The sequence below is a fragment of the Canis aureus genome, chromosome 5 (assembly GCF_053574225.1).
Source record: "Canis aureus isolate CA01 chromosome 5, VMU_Caureus_v.1.0, whole genome shotgun sequence".
Classification (NCBI taxonomy): Eukaryota; Metazoa; Chordata; class Mammalia; order Carnivora; family Canidae; genus Canis; species Canis aureus.
In genome coordinates this window covers 15,116,726-15,143,698 of record NC_135615.1, presented here as the reverse complement: position 1 = coordinate 15,143,698, position 26,973 = coordinate 15,116,726, and the positions used below count along the sequence as shown (strand labels likewise).

General features: G+C 35.9%; 1 protein-coding gene and 1 long non-coding RNA gene across 21 annotated transcripts in view; one reads left to right on the top strand and one right to left on the bottom strand.

Moving 5' to 3' along the window:
* ZNF438 (zinc finger protein 438) overlaps positions 1-26,973 on the bottom strand; it is a 403,052-nt gene that overhangs the window by 74,713 nt on the left and 301,366 nt on the right. For 14 of the 16 annotated variants that reach the window (XM_077896922.1, XM_077896924.1, XM_077896927.1 and 11 more), the window contains one exon: positions 16,666-16,743. Coding sequence is in view for 1 of the 16 variants with exons in the window: in XM_077896917.1 (XP_077753043.1) it covers positions 16,666-16,743 (78 nt within the window). In the remaining 15 variants the exon portion in view is untranslated. The remainder of the gene's footprint in view (positions 1-16,665; positions 16,744-26,973) is intronic. The other 2 variants (XM_077896933.1, XM_077896929.1) reach the window with 1 other exon arrangement.
* Positions 1-26,973, top strand: part of LOC144313718 (uncharacterized) — a 75,599-nt gene that overhangs the window by 39,066 nt on the left and 9,560 nt on the right. For 4 of the 5 annotated variants that reach the window (XR_013379343.1, XR_013379345.1, XR_013379344.1 and 1 more), the window contains one exon: positions 2,348-2,979. The exons of the other annotated variant lie outside the window; for it this stretch is intronic. This is a non-coding gene — a long non-coding RNA (uncharacterized LOC144313718). Of the gene's footprint in view, positions 1-2,347; positions 2,980-26,973 lie in introns of those variants that run through there. 5 annotated transcript variants of the gene reach the window in all.

Below are 26,973 nucleotides of genomic sequence, written 5' to 3'. Positions count from 1 at the left end.
CTTTTCCTTTGTTTATTTGTTTTGTTTCTTAAATTCTATATATGAGTGAAATCACATGGTATTTGTCTTTCTCTGACTTATTTCACTTAGCATTATACTCTCTAGCTTCATCCATGTTGTTGCAAATGGCAAGATTTCATACTTTATTATGGCTGAATAATATTCCACAGTGGAATATTTTATATATATATATATATATATATATATATATATATATATATATATATATATATATCTGGCATCCTCTTTATCCATTCATCTATTGAATGCTTCCATAATCCAGTTATTGCAGATAATGCTACAAAAAACATATGTGTGCATATACTCTTTTGAATTAGTGCTTTGGCATTTTTTGGGTAAATACCCAGTAGTGATGCAATTATTGGATTGTAGGGTAGTTCTATTTTTAACTTTTTGACAAACTTCCACACTGTTTTCCACAGTGGCTGCACCAGTTTGCATTCCCACTGATAGTACACAAGGGCACCTTTATCTTCACATCCTTGCCAACACCTGTTGATTCTTGAGTTTCTGATTTTAGCCATTCTGACAGGTGTGAGGTGCCAACTCATTGTGGTTTTAATTTGTATTTTTCTGATGATGAGCAATGTTGAGCATCTTTTCATGTGTCTGTTGGACCACTCCTCTTCCATATAAATCCAGAATTATCATGTTAGGCATTACCAAAATAACAACAATAATTATCAATAATAATAATAGTAGCAGTAGTAATAATATTTTAAAACCCCCAAGCCTATTAGGAATTTGATTTTAAGTGCATTAAGAGAATTAATACCTTTGCAGCATTTAGTCTCCCAATATATTAGTATAGCATTTCTCTCCATTTAATTGGATCATAGTATTCAATAGAAGTTCATAACTTTCTCAAAAAAGGTCATAGACATTATTTGTTAGATTTATTCAGTGTTATTTATATTGTGTTCTGTATTTCATTTTATATTGTAAATTGTGTAGTTTTAAAATTACATTTACTATAGTAACCTCACTGTGGAGAAACCTGACAGTAACACCACCTTAATCAAGTGGTCAAGGTTAACATTACCAATAGCTTTATGTTGTATGATATGATAAAATCATGAGATCCATTCTACCAAAGACTTCACCACTACTCATCAAAAGTGTCAGGGCTCTGAAAAGTGAAGAGCAAAGAATAGCTGTAAATTGGTGTAAACTATGGGGATACAGCTACCCAAATTTGGTTCTGAAACAGAAAAAGGGTATCAGTAGAAAAACTGGGAAAATCTGAATTAAAACATAGTTAACATTATTGCACCAATATCAATTTCTTAGTTTTGAAAAAATACAGTGTAGCCACATACGATGTTAATTTTTCAGAATAAAATGTTTCTAAATTATATTCTCTGGTTTTATGTTGTTGCTGATCTATAGAAACATAATTGGCTTACCTATAATGGTTTTGTATCCAAAAACTTTGCTAAACTCTCTAATTCTAGGAATTGAGCTGTAGAATTCTGGAATTTTCTACATAGACAATTACATCAATTTGCCAATAATGACAGTGTTTTTTCTTCTTTTCGAATCCCATACACCTTTTCTTTAATGATCATCTTCTCTCCCTCCCCGCCCCCCCCATCTCATTTGGCTGGCTAGGATCTCTGGTAAGATCTCTATTCTATTCTATATTGAATACAAATGGTGGTATCAGAGATCCTTATCTTTTAAGACTTAAATTATCTCCTCTGACATTGTAGCAACACTTTTTCTAGATATTTCTCCTGAGGCTAGGGAAACAAAAGCAAAAATAAACTGAGACTATATCAAAATAAAAACCTTCCACACAGTGAAGGAAACAATCAACAAAATTAAAAGTCTACTAAATGGGAGAAGATAATCGCAAATGACATATCCAATAAAGGGTTAGTATCCAAAATATATAAAGAACTTACACAACTCATCACTCAAAACCCAAATCATCCAATTAAAAAATGGGCAGAAGACATCAACAGACATTTCTCCAAAAAAGATATCCAAACGGCTAAGAGACAATGAGAAGATGCTCAACATCACTTGATTATCAGGGAAATGCAAATAAGAACTACAATAAGATATCACTTTACACCTATAATAGCTAAAATAAAAAACACAAGAAGTAACATGTTGGCGAGCACGTGGAAAAAAAGGAACCCTTGTACACTGTTGGTGGGAATGCAAACTGGTGCAGCTACTATGGAAAACAGAATGGAGGTTCCTCAAAAAATTAAAAATAGAACTACTCTGCAATCCAGTTATCACACTACTGGTTATTTACCCAAAAAATACAAAAGCACTAATTGAAAGGATATTTGTACCTCTATTTTTATTGCAGCATTATTTACAAGAGCCAAGTTATGGAACAAACCCCAATGTCCATCAATGGATGAGTGGATAAAGAAGTGATGTATCTCTCTCTCTCTCTCTCTCTCTCTCTCTCTCTCACACACACACACACACACACATTATTCAGCCATCAAAGGGAATGAAATCTTGCCATTTGCAACAACATGGATAGAGCTAGAGAATATAACACTAAGCAAAGTAAGTCAGTGAGAAAAACAAATACCATGTGATTCCACTCATCTGTGGAATTTAAGAAACAAAACAAAGGAATGAAAAGAGACAAACTAAGAAACAGACTTTTAGCTATAGAGAACTGATAGTTTCCAGAGGGGAGATGAGTGGGGGAGGATGAAATAGGTGATGGGAATTAAAAGAGTACACTTATCTTGACAAGCACTGAGTAATGTATATAGAATTATTGAATCAATGTATTGTATATCTGCAACATATTAATATAACACTATATGTTAACTATACTGGAATTAAAAAACTTTTTAAGGGCAGCCCCAGTGGCCCAGCAGTTTAGTGTTGCCTTTGGCCCAGGGCGTGATCAAGTCCCACGTCGGGCTCCCTGCATGGAGTCTGCTTCTCCCTCTGCCTGTCTCTGCCTCTCTCTGTGTGTGTCTCTCATAAATAAATAAATAAAATCTTAAAAAAAAACTTTTAAAAAATAATTATCTCTTTTGATGGCCAGAGATAATCTTAATTTCATCAGAATAATCTAAAAAAACAGTTAATTGGTTTTACTTTGAACATCACCACAGAGATAGCAATGTCATTGTAGGGTTTTTTTAAGTTTTAAATACTGACATGTTTTGGGTGTCTGGGTGGTTCAGTTGGTTAAGCAATCTTTAAAAATAAATAAATACTGAAATGTTTATTCAAAAGGCATAAAAGAGTATAACACACAAAAAAGGAAATAACATGAAGACAAAAAAGAAAAGCAATATGGTATTATGTTATTAAAACAAAATAAAAGCTGTGCCATTAACCCTGTTAACCTGTAGACATTAACACTGTGCAAATTTTACCTTCCCCCTGTGTCACAGTGTGGAACTGTCACTGAGAAGTGACTGCCTAGCCAGAGTCGACATTTCTAAACCTTCTCCCCACCTACTCCCATGACACCAGGTGTGGCCTTGTGAATAGTTTTCCTCCGAAGGATGTCAGTGCAAGACTGTCATTTCTCAGGTTCACCCTGAACTTTTCAGAAGCACGTGAGGTGTGTTCGTGCTCTTTCCCCAACTGCTAGAGGACTCAAAGGCCCAGGTTACAGAAAGTCGCCTATCAATCAGGAATGCCTTCAATACATTATTTATTAGGAATAAATATATTTTACTTTGGTTTAATCTATGATATTTAAAAGCAGTACCTGCTGCTCAGGTAGCTTTCACTAACATGAAAAATGGTATCTTTAAGCGGGGGTACAGACCACACAAAACAATCTAAAATATATGGCAACTGCTCAGAAGCCAGGCAGCAGGAAATAGAAAAACTGAGGAAAGGGTGGGAAGATAGTTGTGTCATGTAGTCACAAAAACTTAATAAAAATATTACTTGCCAAAAGGAGTCCATGGTTATAGAAGTAAAAAAGTGGTTCCCTCTAAGGGAACCAAGCAGGGAATTAACTGGAAAGGGGCAGACATCTGGGGTAATGGAAGTGTTCTACATCTTATTTGGGACAGTGGTTTTACAGGTGTATACAACTGTCAAAACTCATTGAACTGAATGCTTCAGAGCTACATGTTTGCTTTATGTAAATTATACCTTGATTTTTTTAAATGCCTGAGACAGCTTCAGAGACACAATGGCATCTACCAAGTGTGTATCTGTGGGGTAAAGGAGATGGAAAACAGAATAACAATATTACCTACTGCTTTTCTTGAGAATTTACAAGCAAGGAATGCACATAGGCAAAAATAACAGACTGGAGAATAGAAATGAGAGAGAATAAAGAATCCAGAAATTTGGAGGCTACAAGGGTTAGAAATGCTGGCTGCTTCTGGATTTCATATGGTAAGAGAGAAGGCTGAAACGCTGTGGGCAAAAATGGCCATCAGGTTTTCTCTGGTAAACAGAGGAAGTCAGCCTTGCCGCAGATCAAGGTAAGTATGTTACCTCCCATGAAACGTATTTCAGATGACTGTATGACAGCACCCAAGAGGTAAGAAGGCAAGAGCAGGAAGAAAGGACTAAGGAAGCAAAACAATAAAAGTGGCTGGGATGTTTTGGTGCACTTTTTGTTTAGAGTGACCATACAATTTATTTTCCAAGTTAGGATAGTTTTGAGAGTGAAAGAGGGAATTCTTACATACCGTGCACAAGAAATATATATAAACTAAGACTCCTTCTGCCAGACAGGACATGTAGTCACTCTATTACCAGCACAAGGAATTAACTACAAAAAGATAGATTAAAAAAAAAGATCAGAGCCAATTAAATTTCTGAGGGGATAACATGGACAAAAAGCCCACAAGCCTTGCTTATGAGCCTTTAACCCATCAAACAAGGTTCCCACAACCAAAACTGCAGGGACAGAAAGAAGGAAATAAAGGTTACATAACCTCCATGGGGGACATATTGCCCAGTGTCCACCTACGTTGACTTTGGAGGAAAATAAACAAGGGAGAGCCTTCTGGAAGGCAGAATTATGTCCTAGAGAATAATGAACAATAGAATTCCTTCTAAAGAGGAGGACCACAGCCTAATCAAGGCATATCTTCGATCCTAGTAAAAAATTCTTCAAAATATTTCCTGCCACCTCCTGTTTTTGTCACTGTCAAAATTCCTAATTCTAAATATTCCCTTGGCTTTAGGAAATTAAACATAAACTTGGAATTTGCTGAGTCCAAAGCAATAAATTATGGGCACTGCACATAATTTGGTGGTGGTGAGAATAAATCCAAAAAGTCTTTTACAAAGATCACTGAACTGACTGCCAAAAGGCCATGATTCTCTGTCAAACTTCACTATTAGCTCTGTAACCCTGGATAAATCATGATTTCTCAGGACTTTAGTTCTCTCACTTAGAAAGTGAATAGGAGGATGCTTTCCAGTTCTAATAATTCTAATTTAAAGTTCCAGACCTCACTGAACCAAAAGAACTACAAAAATCTTCTATAAAATGTCATTACCTGAGAATACATAATAAACTAGTTGGTCTGATTTTACAGCAAAAGCAACCCAGCACAATTTGAAAAAGTTATATTGGCAAGAAAAATCCTGGCACTCTTTCATTTCTTAATTTCTCTATATTATTTTGGTTTCATTATAGTACATTAAGGAATAAAACATAACTTTTTTTTTTTTTTAACTGGAAAGGACACCTACCTTCCATTTCATTAGGCTTTAGAAACTAATCCAAAAAGAAAGGGGAAGCTGCATTGTACCTAAAAATTTCAATTCTTTTATAGTATGTGCAAACTAAAAGCTAGAATATTTTAAAAACAAAAATGAAATTTGGAGTAACTTTTAACCTAAAGATAGATACCATAATAAAAAAAAATTAGCTATAAAGTCAACAATAATCACTGAATCCTAAAAACATTATTTTGTTCAAATAACTAAAACTTGAAAAATATATCTGCTATATTTTAGCTTTTGATGCCCCTTCTAATTTTCAGAAGAAAATCCCAATCAGGACTTTGTCTTCCTCACTGAGAGAAGAGAATATAAAAACGATATTCCATATAATACTTTGTTACTCATAATCATTTAGCTTTATACATGTATTAAAAATAAGAGCCAAACATTTTAAGAGAGTAAGGCCCAAACTCTGTCACTTGAAACCATGAGATGCTGGCACAAAGAAACAATGGCTAATATTTTACAAGTCCTGCTATTATATATCCTAGTATTATCAGTAAGTTTCTAACTCAATTACAGTTATTGATTGTCACTGATTATAAAACTATGGATACATTAAGGGCTACTATATAAAACAAGAAATATCAACTCTATTGTACCTTGAGAAAAGTTCACACTAATACTCTGTTGGGTGAATTAGTGAATCAAAGAAAAAGAAAAATAAGAATAAGTACCATGATCATACCTCAAATCTCTGAAAGAAAAATTTACAGATATACCTCAGATTATATAAAAATTTCAGTAAGTCAAATGATGGAAAGTTGTGACATACTTTTAAAAACCATTTAAGAAAATAAAATAAAATAAAAACCATTTAAGGAAACTATTTAGAGATAATTGACAATAGCAACAGGTAAAGGAAGATAAGCCTTTGTTATGATAAAAATTACCCCTTAAAAATATACTTCCCAGGGTGCCTGGGTGGCTTCAGTGGGTTGAGTGTCTGATTCATGATTTGGGCTCAGGTCATGATCTCAGGGGAGTCTGCCTGAGATTCTCTCTCTCTTCCCTCCCTTCATCCCTGTCATGCTCTCTCTCTCTCTCAAATAAATCTTAAAAAAAAAAATACTTCACAGACTTATATGTTTTCATATCAACACTGATGTTAAGTCCCTCATTTGCTTTTATTCAAAACACTTTGCATATGACATTTTTTTTTTCTTCTCTGGAAACTTTAAGGCTTATCTTTCCTTCTGTTCTAGGAAATGGTCTTATATATTATTTCTTGGATGATTCTCTCCCATTGTCTCTTGCATCAGTGAGCTGCTACTGGACCTGCTAGATTATATCACTAATGATTCCTTCCTCAAATTTACCTTTCAAGAGCTCAATGAATTTCTTTCAGTCTTCAGATTTCTAATTTTTGAAAGTTATTTCCTATTTTTAAAATTTTTCTTCCCTTTAATTCTCCTTTTTAAAAAAGACTATTGGGATCCCTGGGAGGTGCAGCGGTTTGGCGCCTGCCTTTGGCCCAGGGTGCGATCCTGGAGACCCGGGATCGAGTTCCACGTCGGGCTTCCGGTGCATGGAGCCTGCTTCTCTCTCTGCCTATGTCTTTGCCTCTCTCTCTCTCTCTGTGTGACTATCATAAATAAATAAAAATTAAAAAAAAAAATTCTCTTTAAAAAAAAATAAAAATAAAAAAGACTTTTTCTATGCAAAATCTTCTCACATTTTCAAAGACAACAATTATCGTTTCTTTGGTTTCCCACTGCTATTTCCCTAGTTTTTGCCTCTTCAGAGGCCCTCATTTGTGTTGACTTTATCTCTGCTTGCATACTGGAGGCATTCCCGAATATCTGGTGATCCTTGGATGCCTATTTTTATTTAAGTGTAAGTTATTAGTAAAGCAAGCTGGCAGCTCTGTCGGTGGGGGTGAGCTTGTAGAAGGTGAGCTTCACTGAAGAGCAGGCTGGCTTTCTTGGTGGCGGAAGCACTACAAGGTCTTCTCCCTGGGATCATTCTGTTTCTCCAGAGAATCCTCCAATACTAGGTTTGGTAATTAGATGTTTGGCTCCTGGTGTTCACTCTTCCTGTATCCCCCAAGCTTACACTCTTGCTAATTTCAGCTTCTCCAGAGATTAAACCTGCCATCTTCCGGGGGTGGGGGGTGAGGGGAAGTACTCATCTGACTGGGGTGAGACAACGACCTGGCTGTGCAGCTGACCATCCATGTGGACCATCATGCTTTATCTCCTCCTTCAGCCTACTCTGATACCCCTCATTGCAGAACCTGCTACGGCTCCGTGAGGCAAAACTGTTTCCTGACATTGTTTTCCTGCCCTGCAGGTACTTGGTTCTGCCTTCCTCTACTCTACTAGGTCACAGTATCATATACTTTCTGTGTTCAAATTTATGAGAGTTACTGATGTCACCCACTTTTTATCAAAGAAAGAGCTGGAATTTTTGTTTCCTATTTCCTTTGAGTTGGATGGATATTCCAGTAGAAGAAGGCAGAAAGTCCTTCATGTGCCATCTCAAGATCAGAAGTTACAGTTTAGTTTCTAAGTTAGCTCACACACCATTTGTAATGGTTGAATTTACTACGGTTTTAGTCTGCTCAGCACACATTCCCATGTCCTTTCTTCTAGTTCCTTTGAAGAAAGCCTCCCTCACCCCACACTAGGGTCACAAGACAATGCAGCTCTGTGGTAGCATTGGTAAACATACCTTAGGCTGGCCCACCAGATTGCCCCATTCCCTGGGCCATGGTAATTCCTCATCACATGTAGGGTCATATCTTCTCTAAGGCTGATAGCTGGCCGGGTGGCCTGACAAGTTCTCTTCCTGTTGGGATCGCTAAACCAGAAAGATGGCAGTCTCAAGCTGCTCGTGGTTATTTCACTGATCATATGCCTTTCTGAATAATGACAAATAAAGAAACCCGCAGAGCTGAAAAAGGGTCCAGATGAGATCATTGGAGCTCCTAGCTGCAACCATGCCTGAAGCCAGATGCACCTCTGGAAACCATAGTTATATAAACAATTAAGCTCCTTTTATTTTCATAAGCTGGCTTGAGCTGGTTTTCTTTCACTTGCAAGCGAAGGAGTCCTGATGAATTCATCATTTAATCAAAATGTTCCAAATTACTAACACTTGAACTATAAAACACTACTTCTTTGCCAAAAATTAAACAGCCTAACTTCTTTTATTAAAATAAAATCACAATCATAAATAATATATACATATGTCCCTTTTATTTGAGTATTCTCATGTTTTCAGGGTAGCAGTTATCTTTGAGAATGAGTCATGTATATTCTGTAGTATTACAAACCTTATAGCCACTAAACTACAGAATTAATTTTCCTCCATGTACTTCAAGAAGTCTCGTCATTTCTTAAAACCTTCTCTATCAGAGCTCTCAGTTTTTAATAAAGCTCAAGTTGCATGGTTATCTTACATAAAGGCTATGTGGAAAAAGAAAATAATATATCTCAAAATATTTCCATTAGGAGGAAAAGTCTGGTTTACATTCAAAAAATTATTCAGCCCCAATCTCTGACCTAAAGACTGGAAACAAGGATATTTCCAACCCAAGTATTTGTGGGAAGGAGGTAGACGGTAATAACATGCTTCTAAGGAGATAGGTAGGAAAGCTCAGAAGTCATGTATTTCTTGGATGCACTCCCTGGAGTAACTTCGCCATTATTATCTACAGGCCATGTGCTTGCCAATCCAATGGTCAGTGTCTAAGTTTCGGGGTTTGAAGTTCTTGCCTGGGTCTTTATTGGTTTCAAGTATATATAGAGGCTAGGAAGGTAATTTCAAAGAATGAAGAAGGTAAACATTTTTAATGTATTGCATAACCTCATCTGCATTAAAAAATATTCTTATTAAAATTCTAGTGTCTCTCACCTCTCTTCTTTGATTGGTTCAATTTTTTTTTTCATGCATCATTTCTGTCTACTGTTCCTTGTTCATCCATGGTTTGTTTCACAGTGCTATCATAAATAATAGTTTTTTGGCACTGATACTCTAAATTATGTATAAGAACTAATAATAATGATAAAAATAGTTCAGTTTATTGAGCACTTAGTATGTGCCATGGACTGTTCTAAAATGATTTACACATAAAGTTATTTTGTACTCATTTCAATCCTATGAGGTTAGGTACCATTTTCCTCACTTTATAGATGAGAGCATGGAGAGACACTGAGAGGGGTAAACAGCCTATCCAAGAGCACATAGGAAATAAGTTGTAAATATGAATACGTGTACTCTGTCTCAAGGATCTCTGTTCTTAAGCTATTACTCTGCTCTGTCCAAAGAAATATGCCATCCTATTATGGGTTGAATTGTGTTCCACAAAATATTATGTTGAAGTCTTAACCCCTGGTACCTGTGAATGTAACCTTATTTGGAATTAGGGTCTTTGTAAATATAATTAGGTTAATATGATGTTATACTGGGTTAAGTATAAATGCTTTATGATTGCTTTCATAAGAAGAGGAAAACCTGGACACAGAAGAAAGAAATCCATGAGACAACAGGGCGGAGATTAGGGTTATGCTGCCATGAGCTAAAGAACACATGGGGCTACCAGAAGCTAGAACAGGCAGGAAGGAATGTTCCTTAGAGGTCTCTGAAGGAGCATGGCCCTGCCAACACCTTGGTTGCAGACTTCTAGCTTCTAGAGCAATAAGAGAATAAATTTTAGTTGATTACAGCTACCCAGTTTATGGTACTTTGTCATGACAGCCCTAGAAAACTAACACTGTCTTTCACTTATACTGAAATATACCATCCTATCAACCTGTTATTTCCAATTTTCACACAGATGGTAGTATAAGTAACATTTAACTTTCCTCTTAACTCTATGTAAAGAAAATCAACAACCAGGGGTGGGGCTGTGAGAATGGAAAAACACAGCCTCCCATCTAGTAGAGGCAGCTTCTTTTCAGCTCTAGCTGATTACTGTCATATAGAAAGGTAGTACAAAAGTTACCAAGTCTTCAGTTTTCATGAGAACCCAGAAATGTGGATTTGTACATTAAATTATTTCACAAGTTATATTAGTAACTAGTTAAAATAACACTAGTTAATAACTACTTCCTGTTTAAAACACTGTGCAAACGTGACACATCTATGGACTAAATATGACCACGATTTCTGCTTTCTATGTTTGCTTTATTTTTTATGTCCACTTTCCCTTTCACTCTACTTGACCAGTCCCTAATTGAAGTCATCTAGCCACCAGACCTAGGACTCAGGCATAGCATGGGTGTGTGAGAAGCCATGTGGTAGTCAGCACTCCAGGACTAGAGAACCCTCTCTGAGGTACAGTGGCAGATGCAGAAGAGTCCTACACACTTCTGAATGGGTGCACTCCTCTGGATCTGGATTTGGAGTCTAACACTATTCCTCTATTCTGTCAGCTGGTCTTCCTAAAGCTTTTTTTTTTTTTTTTTCTTTTATCTTTGTTAGTCTGATGGATAAGAGACTTAGAACTTTACTGGGTACAACTTTGGGGTCAGTCTAGGATTTGACCTTGGTACTGCTCAGGCTCACTGCCATTTCACTCATAGCACTGTGCTTATAACTTAATTAGTTCTCCAAACTTCTTATCTCTTGTATGTATACTTGAAAGAAACGCAAGTGGATTGCAATAGCTCATAGTTGCCTTTCAGTGTTCACCCTCCTATAACCTATGAAAGTTGTCCAGAAATCTGGAAGCATTTTTGAAAAGGAGTTCTACGAAATCAGTTTTATAAAATGTAACTTTATTTCTCAGGCTTGTTTTAAAAAAACTTCCAAAATATAAAGAATTGTACTGATACTGTGAATATCAACTCTAGTTCAAGAAGTCTATCACTATATAGTAGCCTTAGAGAATCTCCTGAGTCCTCACTGGATATGAACATGTCTTCAGTATCTACAGGAGTTCAGACCTATTTGATTCAGTATAGAAACTAATGATTGCTGCTGGTAAGGGAAAGAGAAGTACTTGATATATTGCCAGAACTCTCTCTGCTACATTGAGATATTAAATTCAGTGAGGCAGTTTGGCACACTGTGGTGTTTGGGACCTGCAAGATCGACAAATATTATTTTGGAAAGTTTGTAGAGCAATGTTAAGAAGTGAAATACCACAAAACCCATCCAAGGTCATCTTCATTTAATGGTTTGGGGTTTTTAAGTTTATTTTTTGCTTGAATTAAAAATATCTCAATCTTCCATTCCAAACCTGTAAAATCATACGGAAACTCACTAACTTGTGTTTCTCACAAAACCTCAAATGGTCAGTAAAGCTGGTTTTATCCCTACCCTACCCCCACCCGTGACAGATGAAGAGAGTGAAGCCGAGAGCCTTAAGTAACTTGTTCATGGTTGTTAGTGATGGAGCTAGAAGCTTGCATGCAAACCCCCTGACTTTGAGTTCAGTGACCCTTCCCACAAATAAGGCTTGCAGACTTGGAAGACCAGGCTGCTCAGCCTTTAGGATAGCCAAACCTGTGATCAAAATTGCCCTTGATGTCTGACGTTAGATAAATCTTTCAAAAACTCTGTAAATCTGAAGCTTCTCATTTGTAAAATGGAGTTAAAATAATAAAACCCGTATAAACACCCCAGTGCAGAGTGGGGTCACCAAATGTCAGTTCCTTTCTCTCGCTTTCTCCTACAAGATCCCTTAAATCTAAGCAGACCACTCATTCTCTGGTTAAACATTTGGATGATTAGTGAAATCTTAAGTAGCCATAGAAAACTAACTAAAGATGCAGAGACACTGATGGTTCAACACTAAGTTCATTGTCAAAGGCAAAGAAGACCACGGGAGAGGTTGTTGTCATGCTTGTGCTATTACAGAACTGCCAAGAGAGTGTCTTAAAAAAAAATCCATGATGTTGAGTCTTTTTTTAAGGAGGACAGGTCACATCAAAACATCATACCTTGAACTTACACTTCTGCCATGTAATAAACATGGCTCATTGTTTCCAAACACAAAATATTCAGAACACATCAAAGAAGGATGAAATGCTTCCAACTTATGGCATTGTTTGAGACTCCAAATATGGGTTATCCTAACAGCTGTCCTGTCCTGCAGCAGCCAGGAGTGGAGTTTCTAGGATCATGGGGCTTGTCAGTACCATGGAAGAACTTAAATGCTGACTCCTTTCTACCTCCTGTCTGCTGGCTCACTTGGGTGAGGAAGAAGTAGGGGCATGCATGACCAACACTACAGGGGATGGGCCTGAATAAGAGGCAAGGGACTACACTAATTGTGTATGCGGGAGGAGAGAAGTGTAAGCTCACAGCTGCTAATGTCAGGAGGCATTCACAGGCCTACTACCACAAAAACTAAGTAATTAGCAAATCTGACGCTAAAAATATTAACATGCATAACGTGATTTAGAATATTTCTTCAAATTTTAACTTAATGCTAGGGAATTATATGCCAATAGCTGTCTTATATTTCTGACTCCAGCTCTTGGCACCATCCTGCAGAACTGGGGTTGTGTTATTACATATGTGGGTGGCTATTAAATGCTTTTTAATGACTATGTTAAAGGTCATATTCCTCATACACATAACTTGACTATTATGAGTTAGACGTGTACATGAGTAGACAATGGTCTCCTTCCATTAAATGCAAACTGGCTGAAATTACTGCTTAAGTTGCCAGGTTGTAGGAGAAAAGAGATCAAATTAATGAGGGTTAAGTTGTATAATCAGTTTATAAAACAAATCATGGCGAGGTCAAGGCTGACACCGCCAACTCCCACACATCTAAGTACCCTTCAAAATGTGACCTCTGTTTTCCCGCCACCACTGCTCTAATTCAAGCTGTTTCTTATTTCTCTTCCATTCACATGCAGTTGGTAAATCATTTATCTTGGCAAACATGAATTCCACCATGTCACCCATCTCAGAAACCTCTGAGGACTCCCCACTGCTTGAGACACAAAGGCTCAACTCCTCATCTAGGCATTTATGGCTCTCCTAAATTTGGCCCATCTTTCTAATTCAGTGGTTCTCAACCACTAGGGGAGCTTTAAAAGATAAACAGGTTTACACCTTGTGCCCCAGAAATTCTATTTATTAGTTCTGGGGTAAGATCCAGAGACTAGTATTTTTAAAAATCTCTCTGGATGACTTTTATTCACTGCCAGCATTGAACCAATGGTGTAATTTTCACACCTATTATTTCACCCAACATGAACTAATAAACCTTCTGTTCCAGCCAGTAAAGCTGATTTGTTTGTTTGTATCCCTAGTTCTCCATTCATGCTGTTAATCCAACCTGGAATATCATTTCCTCTTCTGGCTCTTTATTTAAATTTAAATCTTTGCCATTCCTCTAAGACTAATATCCCACCACTATCTTTACAACCATTGTGAATCATAACAATACTGCCATTCTGAAAACCCCAAGAGCATGTTATCTTCATGAAGTACTTTATGGCAATTAATAACATATCGTTTGCAATGTGAGCATTTTTTTTTCATACTTCACTCCTGCCTCCTGGAGGGAAAATAAACTTTTCATAATATCTTTGGTTCTCATTCCCTAGCCCCGTGTACCTTGAACTTAATGAAAGCATTAAACATCAAGCATTCACTCATGTGCTCAAAGCTTATGAAGACTAAACAAATTAAAGTCCTAAAATTTATAGAGTATATTCTTAGAGACTGACAACATAAATTATAAACCTTCAGGGTTGTTTATGCATACAGTGATGCGTTTTTCATGGAAGCATCACTATGCCCGTGCAGAAATGATAATCACTTGTCCACAAAAGCTGATACGATGTCAAACACATGGTTGGCTGATGCCTAATAAATGTATTTTTCCTATAGATAAAAGTATTTTCCATGTTTATATATTCAATTTCCATAAGTTCACAGAACAACAGAAAGGGAAAAATAGTAAAACAGTTCATAATGTGTCAATACCTGACTTAAAATGACCCACCCATGTGATAAAACAGTAGAAGAATCAGGATAGAATCAAGATAGGGGATTATCCTCATCTACTGCAGGAAGGACCAAAAGAGCAAGTATTCCCTTGCCCTCAGTTTAGAAGACATGTGAGTATCAGTAACCTACAGGTAAACATCTCTTATGCAAATACTGAAAACCAAAAACTACTGGTAGGAGAGTATCTAATATGCTGAGTCACTGCCAGAGCTCCAGCTCAGGCTCTCCTATTGTTCAAGTTGCCCCAGAAAGGTACTATTCTGCTTCTAGGGCATGGGAGATGTGATTCCACTTTCAGAGCTAGAACTTCTCTACCAAACAGCGTTATGCATGGTGGCTTCCTGTAGTTAAAGTAGCCCTGGTACTTATGAATTAAATAGTCTTGGGAGGACTGGCTGAAAACCTAACCACTATTTATAACATTGTTTTTTGTAGGAAGATGTTTTCTGCATTCCAAATAACAGAATTAGATATGAACTTCTAGAATACAGTTTGTTGCTTAGATTAGGAACTGACTGTATCTTATTAAGTACACTATGGTCAGTATTTTCCTAGGGTAAGATGGCAGTGTGGAGGCTTGCCAGGAGTCCATAAAAGGAATGAACAGTTGCCATGAATATGGACCATATGTGACTATAAGGATGAAAGAGAGGACAATGAAAAAAAATCCAGACACATTATTAATTTATTAAGCAAGTATTTACTGAGCACTATTGGGGCTATGCTGAATGCTGGGAGACACAAAAATTACTCAGATAAGAAGCTGGATTCTATAGTCCTTACAATCTAAAATAGGAGATAAGACATACATAAACATAAATAATAAAGCTGCCTGGTAAAATGTGCAATGATAGGATAAAAACAAAATATTAGATGAAGTCAGCAGAGAGAGTTAGTGCTTCAGCTGGAGCAATCAGGGAAAGCTCTATGGATGGGCTTGCACCTGGGCTGAGTTTGTACAAGATTTCAACAATCATAGGACGTAGTGAGGGGGAAGCGGAGAACACCATAAAGAAAACATCAAGAAATACAGTACACATCAAGCCATGGAGGCATTAAAAAATGGTGAGAATTCAGGGAATAGGAAAGAGCCCAGTTGGTTAAGGTGAGGGATATTTTTAGGAGCTGGTTAGAGGGCCCTGAATACCAGGCAACAGAACACAGATTCTATCCAACAGTGCATAGGGAGCCATTAAAAGGTTTTAAAAGGGGATCCCTGGGTGGCGCAGCGGTTTGGCGCCTGCCTTTGGCCCAGGGCACGATCCTGGAGACCCGGGATCGAGTCCCACGTCGGGCTCCCGGTGCATGGAGCCTGCTTCTCCCTCTGCCTGTGTCTCTGCCTCTCTCTCTCTCTGTGAGACTATCATAAATAAAAAAATAAAAATTTATAAAAAAAAAAAAAAAAAAAAAAAAAAGGTTTTAAAAGTACTGGAGTACTATATGCAGATCTACCTAGCAGTGGAATACAGGATGGAGGAAGAGTAAATGAAGACAGAAGACCATTAGGAGATAATTATATTAGTTAAGGTTGGTTAAGATGACCTCTCAAAGCTAAGCTTTTGAATAAATAAACATTTAAGGTTCAAGTACTAGTTCATTACTAAATACCTCCCTCTAATGATCACAAACATATAAATCATTTAGAAAAGCCGTACAATGCCTTAAAAAACTGTAAAATGTAGTATTAGCTATAATGGAAAAACTACCTTTAAAAACATTAAGTTTGGCAAATAGTCAGGACCTGATGAGTAGACTTATGTAAAATAAAGGAAGATTCTGAGGTGTTAATCTCATTTTAAAAATAATACCAAGAGTTTAAGCATTATATTTTTAATAAGTGCATGAAACTTAATAAGAAATAATCTTTCCACTATTTTCCAAGGCCACTGATTCAAAATACAAGGTGATTCTAAGATATTCAGAGAAATTTCAGAGTTGATAAAGTATCAAAGGTACTGAACTTATAATTCTTTACAAGTTACATCAATCTTAAATTGGTGTTAAAATGGATATGAGCAGACTTACTTGAAGTGATCTGACTTAGCAAATGTCTTCTAAACTTCAAATTTTCAGTACTGGATAAGACACGACATCCATCTCTATCTGAAAAAAAATGTAATGGAAGTAATGAAATTGAAAGAATTGATAGGTAGCTTACAGAAGCCAATTATATGATTACACCTTAAAGACCGTAAGAGAGTTATATGAAGTACTATAAAACTCACATTACTTATACTATGCATAATTTAAGAACGTCAGATAAAAATCTCAAGCTATGTTCAAAGACTTCTAAAATAGGAGATATAATACATTCCCTTCATACATTTTTATGTCAATCTCCTCAAAATTCTGAAAAATATATTATTAGATATTCAAGCCTGATTCACACTGAATTCTTTAATTTAGTCAATAATCAAGCCCTCTTTGGAACTAATATCATGGAGAACAGGGAAAGATGAAGTTGCATAAGAGACAGTTTGGGTCCTCAAGAAACCCAAAAGGAGACAAACATGAACAACTCCGTATCAAGGCAGATAATAAGTGCAACCAGTAGTATGAGGTGTATGGGATTCTGGAGAGGGTTAATTACTAAAGGAAAAATGTAAGAAGGCTGTGTTATGGGCTGAATTATAGCCCCACCAAATTCATGTAGTAACGCTCTCATCTCCCGTATCTCAGAATGTGACTATATTTGAAAATAAGGCCCTTAAAAAGGCAATTAAGTTAAAACCAGGTTGTTGAAGTGGGCCCTAATACAATCTGACTGGTGTCATACAGGAAGAGATTAGGGTACACAGAGAGGACCAGGGATGTGCACACCAGCAGAAGACCATGTGAGGACACAGCAAACAGATGCACATCTGCAAGCCAAGGGGGAAGCCTAAGCAGAACTCAAACCTGTGGGCACCTTTATCTTGGATGTCTAGCCTCTAAAACACCAAATAAATTTCTGTTAAGGTACCCAGCCTGTAGTATTTTGTTTTGCAGACCTAGCAAACTAACATTCTCTGTAAAGTAAAATTTAAATAGAGTTTTAAAAGGACTTTTAATAATTGGATAAAGGTAAGAAACAACATTCTATGAAGAAACAAAAATTATTTCAGGCATATGGACCAAAATGTACAGTGTGAAATAAGTCACTATACTTCCATAATATGACTATAGCTTGGTTGGGGATTGGAAGGAGGAAAAGAAGAGATAAGTGAGAATGGGGGTGGAGGGAAGGAGAGAGGGAAGAAAAGAAGGGGACTGTAGGCCAACAGATAGATAAGGACTAGAATTAGGGGTTCAGGTCATATTGTAGAAGGGGTTGAATACTGTATTTGGTATGTGGGGTTTTATTTTATACATAAAAGGAGCCATCAATGATTTTCAAGAGAAAGCATGTTTAAATTTGTATTTTAGAATGTTGGCTCTGGTTTTAGAATATGAGTTACTCTGAAAAGATCCCAAAGGCAGTGAGACCTGTTTTGCTACTGCCATAGTCAAAATAAGAAGAAAACAGGGCAACTGCAATGGAAGTAAAACGTTAAAAATTCACTGAAGATATGCTTGAAAATGAGAAGCACTCCATCACTTATGCTGGACTGAGAACTGAAATAATTACCACTGTTCCATTATACGGTTAAAAATGCAGTGTCCTGGGTTTCAATAGGCCTTTCTTTTCAATCACAACCATGCATTGTATGTATCAACTATTACCTTAATAAATCAAGAAGTCCAAAGACTTGCCTCATCTCTAATATCTGACCCTAGAACTTGAGAGCTTCAACCTATAATCAGCAGAAACCCTATACTCATTTCCTCAAAGGAGGCACCATTTCAGAATCATCTGTGTGGTCTCTCTTGCTACAGCAAGTCAATAGAACAGTTTGCTTATCTCTTAAAAGGTGTATAAATTTATCTGAGAAGGGAGGTTTCCACAAAAGACGGATGTCTTTTGGACAGATGATTTTATTTATTTATTCATGAGAGACAGAGAGAGAGAGAGAGACAGAGACAGAGACAGAGACAGAGACATAGGCAGAAGGAGAAGCAGGCACTCAATCTTGGGACTCCAGGATCACGCCCTGGGCCGAAGACAGGCGCCAAACTGTTGAACCACCAAGGGATCCCCATTTTCTTATTGAATTGACCCTTTTATCATCATAAAATTCTCCCTTTGTCTTTCATTATAGTTCTTGCTTTAAAGTCTACTTTATCTGCTATTACCATATTAGACTTCTTTTAGCGTTTGTGCAGGGTACCTTTTCTTCTCATATTCTTTTGTGCAAGCTGAACATAGTTGAGTCTTTTTTTAAATGTAGTTCAAAATGTTTTGGCTTTTGGTTGGAGGACTAAACATATTTACATGTAATCAGCTACTGATATTTAAAACACCTTATTATTTGTTTTTTATTCATTCCATCTAATCTTTTTTCTTCTTTTAATTAGTAAATTTTTACTGCTGCATTTTATCTGTTAGTTTTAAAAATTCCAGTATAGTTAACATATAGCATTATATTAGACTCAGGTATACAATATAGTTTTCCACAGCAACTGCACCAGTTTGCATTCTTACCAACAGTGCACGAGGGTTCCTTTTTCTCCATATGCTCGCCAACATGTATTATTTCCTGTGTTTTTTATTTTGTGGCAGGTGTGAGTTGATACCTCATGGTAGCTCTGATGTGCATTTCCCCCTGATAATGAGTGATGTTGAGCATCTTTTCATGTGTCTTTTGGCCATCTGACTGTCTTCTCTGGAGAAATGTCTGTTCATGTCTTCTGCCCATTTTCTAATTGGATTATTTGTTTTTTGGGTGTTGAGTTGTAGAAGTTCTTTATATATTTGGATACTAACCCTTTATCAGTTACATCATTTGCAAATATCTTTTCCCATTCAGAAGGGTGCTTTTTAGTTTTACTGATTGTTTCCTTCACTGAGCAAAAGCTTTTTATTTTGACAGTCTCAAGACTTTATTTTTCCTTTTATTTCCCTTGTCTTAGGAGACATATCTAGAAAAATGTTCCACGGCCAATGGAGACATTAGTGCCTGTGCTCTCTTCTAGGATTTTCATGGTTTGGGGTCTCACTTTTAGGTCTATTTTGAATTAGATTTTGTTTATAGTGTAAGAAAATGGTCCAGTTTCATTCTTTTGCATGTAACTGGCCAGTTGTCTGAACACTATTTGTTGAAGAAATTATCTTTTTCCCATTGGATATTCTTTCCTGCTCTGTTAAAGGTTGATTATATAGTTGTGGGTGTATTTATGGGTTTTCTATTCTGTTCCACCTATGTACTTATTTTTGAGCCATTATCATACTGTTTTGATAACAACACTTTTGTAATATAATTTGAAGTCTGGAATTGTGATACCTTCAGCTTTGCTTTTCTTTTTCAAGATTGCTTTCACTCTTCTGGGTCCTTTGTGTTTCTTTATAAATTTTAGCATTGTTTCTGTTAGCTTTCTGTTCAACCACCTTTGTACTTTTTAAAAGCAATTACAAATACTTCCTTTAATTACTACACTTGACTTTTACCACTTCCTAACAAGACAAAAATATTGGTTTTACTCCATTTATACCTAACTGCTCATTGTTCTTTTTTTTTTTTTTAATAAGATTTTATTTATTTATTCATGAGAGACACAAAGAGAGAGAGACAGAGACACAGGCAGAGGGAGAAGCAGGCTCCATGCAGGGAGCCTGATGCAGGACTCGATCCTGGGACCCTAGGACCTTGCCCTGGGCCGAAGAAAACAGCTAAACTGCTGAGCCACCTGGGGATCCCTGCTCTTTGTTCTATGGTTTCATTTATTTTATTCTACATATGTTTTAAGCCTGAAAGATATTGTTATTACTGCTTTAAATAGGCAAAAATCTCTTATATTTACTCACATATTTATGCTCTTCATTTTTTTCCTAAAGTTATATGATCCCAGTTGGGGTCATTTTTCTTTAAACTGAATACCTTCCTTTAATATTGTTGTACTATGGTTCTACCTGTAATAAAGTCTCCCATCTTTTGTCTAAAAATATCCTTATTTTGCCTTCATTTTAATACTTTTACTGGGCATAAAGTTTTAAGTTGGCAATATTTTTCCTTTCTGAACTTAAACTTTAATGATGTCATTCCATTGTGTTCTAATTTTAAAAATTTCTGTTAGAATAGTCTGCCATAAATCTTATCATTGCTCCTTTGAAGTTGCTGTGGTTTCTTTCCTTGGGTTAAGATTTTCAACCTAGTTTCTTCAAGTTTCATTATGTTGTATCCACGTGTGGTTTTCTTTATATTAATCTTGCTTGGGGTTCATGAAGTTTCTTGAATTTCTTGACTGCAGATTGCAATCTTTCATCAGCTTGGAAAATCCTTGGTGACTATCTTTTCAAATATTGTTTTTGGGGATCCCTGGGTGGCGCAGCGGTTTAGCGCCTGCCTTTGGCCCAGGGCGCGATCCTGGAGACCCGGGATCGAGTCCCGCATCGAGCTCCCTGCATGGAGCCTGCTTCTCCCTCTGCCTGTGTCTCTGTCTCTCTCTCTCTCTCTCTGTGTGACTATCATAAATAAATAAAAAAAAAATTCAAATATTGTTTTTGCTTCTTCTCTTTTCCTGGGACTCCAATTATATGTATATTAGATAAAATGATCCAGTCCCATATGTCTCTTATCCTGTATTGTTCTTTCCATTCTTGGTTTTTTGTTCCTGTGCTTTAGCTTGTATATTTTCCCACTGAACTGTTCCTGAGTTTACTTATTCTAGTTAAGTTTTGGTTGTGCCTACTATTATTAAAAGCAAATCTTAACTTCATATATATTTTTCAACTCTAGAGTACTTATTTTTTAGAGATTCCAACTTTCTGTTGCTATTCTTTGTCTTTTCCTCCATTTTTAACCACTTCCTTTATTTCTTTTAATATATTTATAACTGATAAAATCCTTGTTTGATAGCTCCTGTATCAGTGTCACTAACAGATCTATTTCTATTTCTTTTTGTCCTTGGATTGATTAATTGATTTTTACTTTTCACATCTAATGTAACTTTTTAGTGTATTCTTAATACTGTAAATGCAACTAACATATAACTGTGCTGGATATTATTTTTTCTTAATAGGACCCATCTTTTCCTTTATTAGACAGGCAGAGTAAGGAGATGATCTCTTCAATCCAATCAGTTTACTTCTGGTATAAAATATTTCAAATGTTAGAAGTCTGACTACTCTAAGACTACCATGCTTTTAGAAAGGTCATGTGAACCTAGAATTCCACCTCTGCCCAGGCACCATATATATGTATAAAGAGATCTTGGATCCTCCAAACCAATTCACCTATCCAGTGATCTCATTCAATGCAACATGAAATAGAAAAATCAGAGATCTGCCTTAATTGCCAACCCACAGAATCATAAGCTATATAAAACAATTGTTTTAAATCACTAAGTGTTACAGCAATTTATTATGTAATAACAGATCATCACAACAGTGACTTTTGTAGTTTTTTTAAGTTGTTACAAGGGCCACAATGTCTTGCCACCACTTTCTATAACCTAACTGGAAGCAAAAGCCTAAACCTAGATATAATTAAGAAATAATGTGCAAAATTAATTACAAGGTAAAATTACTCCTTAAAGATAAAAAGGCCAACATTTTTCAGGGATACTATAAAACAAACAATTTTCCAAACATAAACTTCAGCTAAGTTATTAGAATTAACATTCTCTTCCTAAATAAACTACTGTACGTACATAATCAATCCAAAAGAGTCATACTTAGGTTGTTCTTTAGTTAATTTAACAAATGGTAATTTAGATACTTTCTCATGATTGGAGTAAGACCAGAATTACAAATATAAAACATCATTGGTAGTAGTCTAAAACAGTGATTTTAAAATATAAAATAAAGAAATACTGGTATGTTAAATTATGAAGTATAGAACAGGTAATAGCTGTTACTAAAGTGATAATATACATATATATATATATATACACACACACATATAAACATATACATATATATGCATATGTAACTGTGTAACTATGTGTGTTTGTATGGTCACTCATTTTTATTTAAATGGAGGAGTGTCCTGTGCCAGTATGTTCATCACAGCATTATAACAGCAAAAATCTGGAAATAATTTAAATATATATTACCATGAAAATAAGGAGACAGAGAAAAGATTTTAATTTTTTATTCTACATATTCTTTACTTGATATATGAATTGAACTGTTAGAAATGCTTTACAATACATTATGTACCACTTTTGAAAATTTAATGAAAACCACACTATTCCAAGTTTAATGTCTATGGCCATGTTATACTGTCTTCAGAGCCTGAATGATCCCTTGGTCTAAGTGCTGGAGAAGAGCCAATTGGTTTCTCAGGGAGAATCATAACCCATCGGCACATATTTCTCCAGGCTACCTCTATTCATAGATGGTAGATGGTCTATTCTGGTACTTTCCTCCTCAGGGTTCCCAACATTCCTGAGAGGATGTCAATCATACTCCCAATCTACCTATTAAAAATAATGGCTCCATATCTAACCTGTAACTGAGACTAACTACATTTCAGGTACTTGCCAGGGAGTAAAATGCTAAACTTAACTATTACTGTTTTTATAAAAAGCTTCTGCAGGACTGCTGCATATCTATTTGGTACAGCCATTCATTATTGTAAAACTGCATATCTGGACTAAGACATACCACCAAAGAGCAGCATTCTTGGCTTTGTCCTTCTACCTCTCTTCTTCCTTTTTACTCAGCATTTACTGTATTTAGTGTAATGTCCCTGACGTTAAGCCACTGGTCTATATTGAAGGGAGAGTTAAGAAACAGTTGTAGAAATGAGTCTTCAGTTGTTTACTACAAGAATGCTATTGAGGGCAGAGTTGAATATGCTGCACTATGAATAAAAGGATACATTTTTCTTTGAATTATAATTATTAGGTTTCTCTTAAAATGCTGATAAATTTGATCTTGTGAACAACAATATCTTGTGAACAACAATAAACAACAACAAACAACAATAAACACATCTAATCTTAGAATGGCCACTTTAGAAAACTTGGAGCAAAATTTGTGATCTACTTCAAAGAAATATAGAGGCTTTTATGAGATTTATTGCAAGCCTGGCCCTTAGTCCATTTGTCCCATTTTTATCACCTATCTTATTTTTACAATACTGAGGTACCATTTACAAGCCATAAAACTCACTTGTTATAAGTGTAAAGTTCAATGATGCTTTGGTCAATTTGCAGAGGTGTGTAATTATCATTACAATCCAATTTCAAAATTTCATTTCCTTCACTGTTCAGTATCCCTTAAATCCATATGCAGTCATCCCTGTTGCCACCCCCAAAACTCCTCTGGTTGTCTATCTAGACATTTCATAAAAGTGGAATCATACAATTTTTAGTCTTTTGAATTTGGCATCTTCCACTTAGCATAATATTTTGGGGGTTCATCTATGTTATAGCATATATCAGTATTTTCACTTTTTCAATTGCTGAAGAATATTCTAATGTATGGACATACCATGTTTTACTTATCCATTTACTAGTTGATGGACATTTGAATTCTCATTTTTGTCTATTATGAATAAAGCTACCATGAACAATTGCAAGCAAGTCTTTTTGTGGATATATGTTTTCATTTCTCTTGGGTAGACTCTAAGCAGTAGAATTGCTGTGCTGGTTAATTTTATGTGTCAACTTGATTGGGCACAATGCTCAGATATTTGGTCAAACATTATTCCGGAAAAGTGTTTTTACATGAAATTTACATTTAAATTGGTGGACTTTGAGTAAAGCAGATTCGTCTGCATTACGTGGGTGGGTCTCATCCAATTAGTGGAAGGCCTGAACACAACAAAAAGCTAACCTCACCAAGCAGGAGGAAATTCTCCAGAAGACTGCCTTCAGAATTCATCTGCAACATCAGCTCTTACTAGTTTCCAGCAGACTTAGCTATAGACTCAAACTATAACCACTTCGTGAGTCCCTCAGCCTGTCAACCTCCCCATCAGATTTTGGACCCATCAAACCTCCACATTTATATGAGCTAATTCCTTAAAATAGACACATCCTTTTGTTTCTCTGGAAACCTGACCAATGCATATGTTAAGTTGGTTTAATTTTTAAAGAAATGATCAAACTGTCTTCCAAGGTGGGAGTATCAGTTCGCATTCCCACTAACAGTGTATGGGAGTTCCCATTTTCCCACATCCTAGACAGGAGACATGATGTGTCTATTTGACAACAGGCATCTCAGTGGGTATGAAGTAGTATCTTACTGTGTTTTTAACATGCATTTTCCTAATAACTAATGATGATGAGCACACTTTCAAGTGATTATTAGTCATTTATGTCTTTTTTGATGAAATGCCTGCTTGATTCCCTTGTGCTTATTTTTTAATTGAGTTGTTTGTCTTTACATCATTCATGTGTTGAAGTTCTTTATATGTTCTGGATACCATTCTTGATCAGACATGATTTATAAATATTTTCTCTGTGGCTTGTCTTTTCAGTTTTTTAACAGTGTCTTTTGAAACATAAAAGTTTGTAATTTTAATTAAGTCAAATTTATCCATTTTTTTCTCCATTTTTTCTCTATTTTTTTTCATTATTTCATGTTTTTGGTGTTATATCTAACAACTTGTTGCCCAACCCAAAGCCATGAAGTTTCTTCTATGCTTTCTTTCAGATGTTTTATAGTTTTAGCTTTTATCTTTAGGTCCATAATTAATTTTGAGCTAATTTTTGTTTATCATTGGTCTTTGTGAGGAAGTACATTTTTTCACATATGGATACCCAGTTTTTCCAGAACCATGTGTTTAAAAGATAACCCCTTGTTTATTGATAGTCTTTAGCAACTTTGTTTAAAAAAAAAAATCAATGGACCAAAAATGTAAGGATTTATTCTTAGACTCTCAATTCCACTCTACTGATCTGCATATTTTATCATTATGTCAATGACATACTATCTTGGTTACTGTCATGTGATATTGAGTTTCAAATTTGGGAAGTAAAAAAGTCCTCCAATTTTGTTACTTTATTCATTTATTTAAAGTTTTATTTTATATTATGTGTACTAATAAATACCATCTTAAATTCTTTCTGAGGGAAGACAGATATAATACAAAACTAAAATAAAATATATCTTAAAGATTATTTCAAAAGAATATATTCCTCTTAAGATGTGAAAGTGACTGGGATGCCTGGGTGGCTCAGCAGTTTGGCACCTGCCTTTAGGTCAGGGTGTGATACTGGAGTCCTGGGATTGAGTCCCACACTGGGCTCCCTGCAAGGAGCCTGCCTCTCCCTCTGCCTGTGTCCCCTGCCTCTCTCTCTCTCTCTCTCTTTCTCTGTCTCTCATGAATAAATAAATAAAATCTAAAAAAATAAAAGATTTGAAAGTGACAATAACTAAGGGATTCTCCTAGGAATAATTATGAAATTAAGTCTCCCCCAACACACACCCACATCAGCATTATCAAATGCTTACTGAATATCAGGCATGGTGCAGTTAGGTGCTAAAGATACAGAGACAAATAAGACAGTCCCTAAGCACAAAAATAGAGAATCTCTATTTGCACAGCGACAATCTCAAATCTTGTTTTATAAAGGAGCTTCCTTCCCACTACATATGATATAGAATAGCTAGCAAGACTTAAAAACTATTCTTTTTCCTTCTATATCCCATCCTATGACCTAGAAAAGATGGAGATTGAGAAAAATGGACATAAACAGCGTGTGTGTGTGTGTGTGTGTGTGTGTGTGTGTAAACTTTATAGTAACGGTTCCTGAAACTTTTTCTACGGGAGATTTTCAAACATATTCTTAAAAAAGAAAAGGAAAGAAGAAAGTTAAAAGGAAGGAAGGCAAGCAGGCAGGCAGCAGTGGACATTTCCAAAGTCAAATACATTTGGGAAATACTGGGTTAAATAAAATATCAATATTCATTGAGATGCACCCACCTTTCATAAAATTAGCTGACCACCAAACTCTTTAATCATGGATCACCTAGTGATACCTTGAAAGACTGAGGCAAAAATACAATGTGGGGAATAAGCACTGGTTATAGTTTCCCTTCATCATCACACTGGCAGCAACAGTTGAACAAATGAGGATATGAAGAAATATGCTTAGGACCACATAAATATGCTACAGGCCAAAAGACATTTAAAAAAGTCAATAGACTGTCTTAAGATTCTATCTTATTCTATCTTTACTATGTTATAGAAGCTAGTTTCATTTCTTTGTTGTTTTTTCTTTGTTTATGCAATAATAGAATAAAACTAGAGATAGAAATTTGGCTCTAAAATTAAATGCACTAAAGTATTTGCTTTTAATACT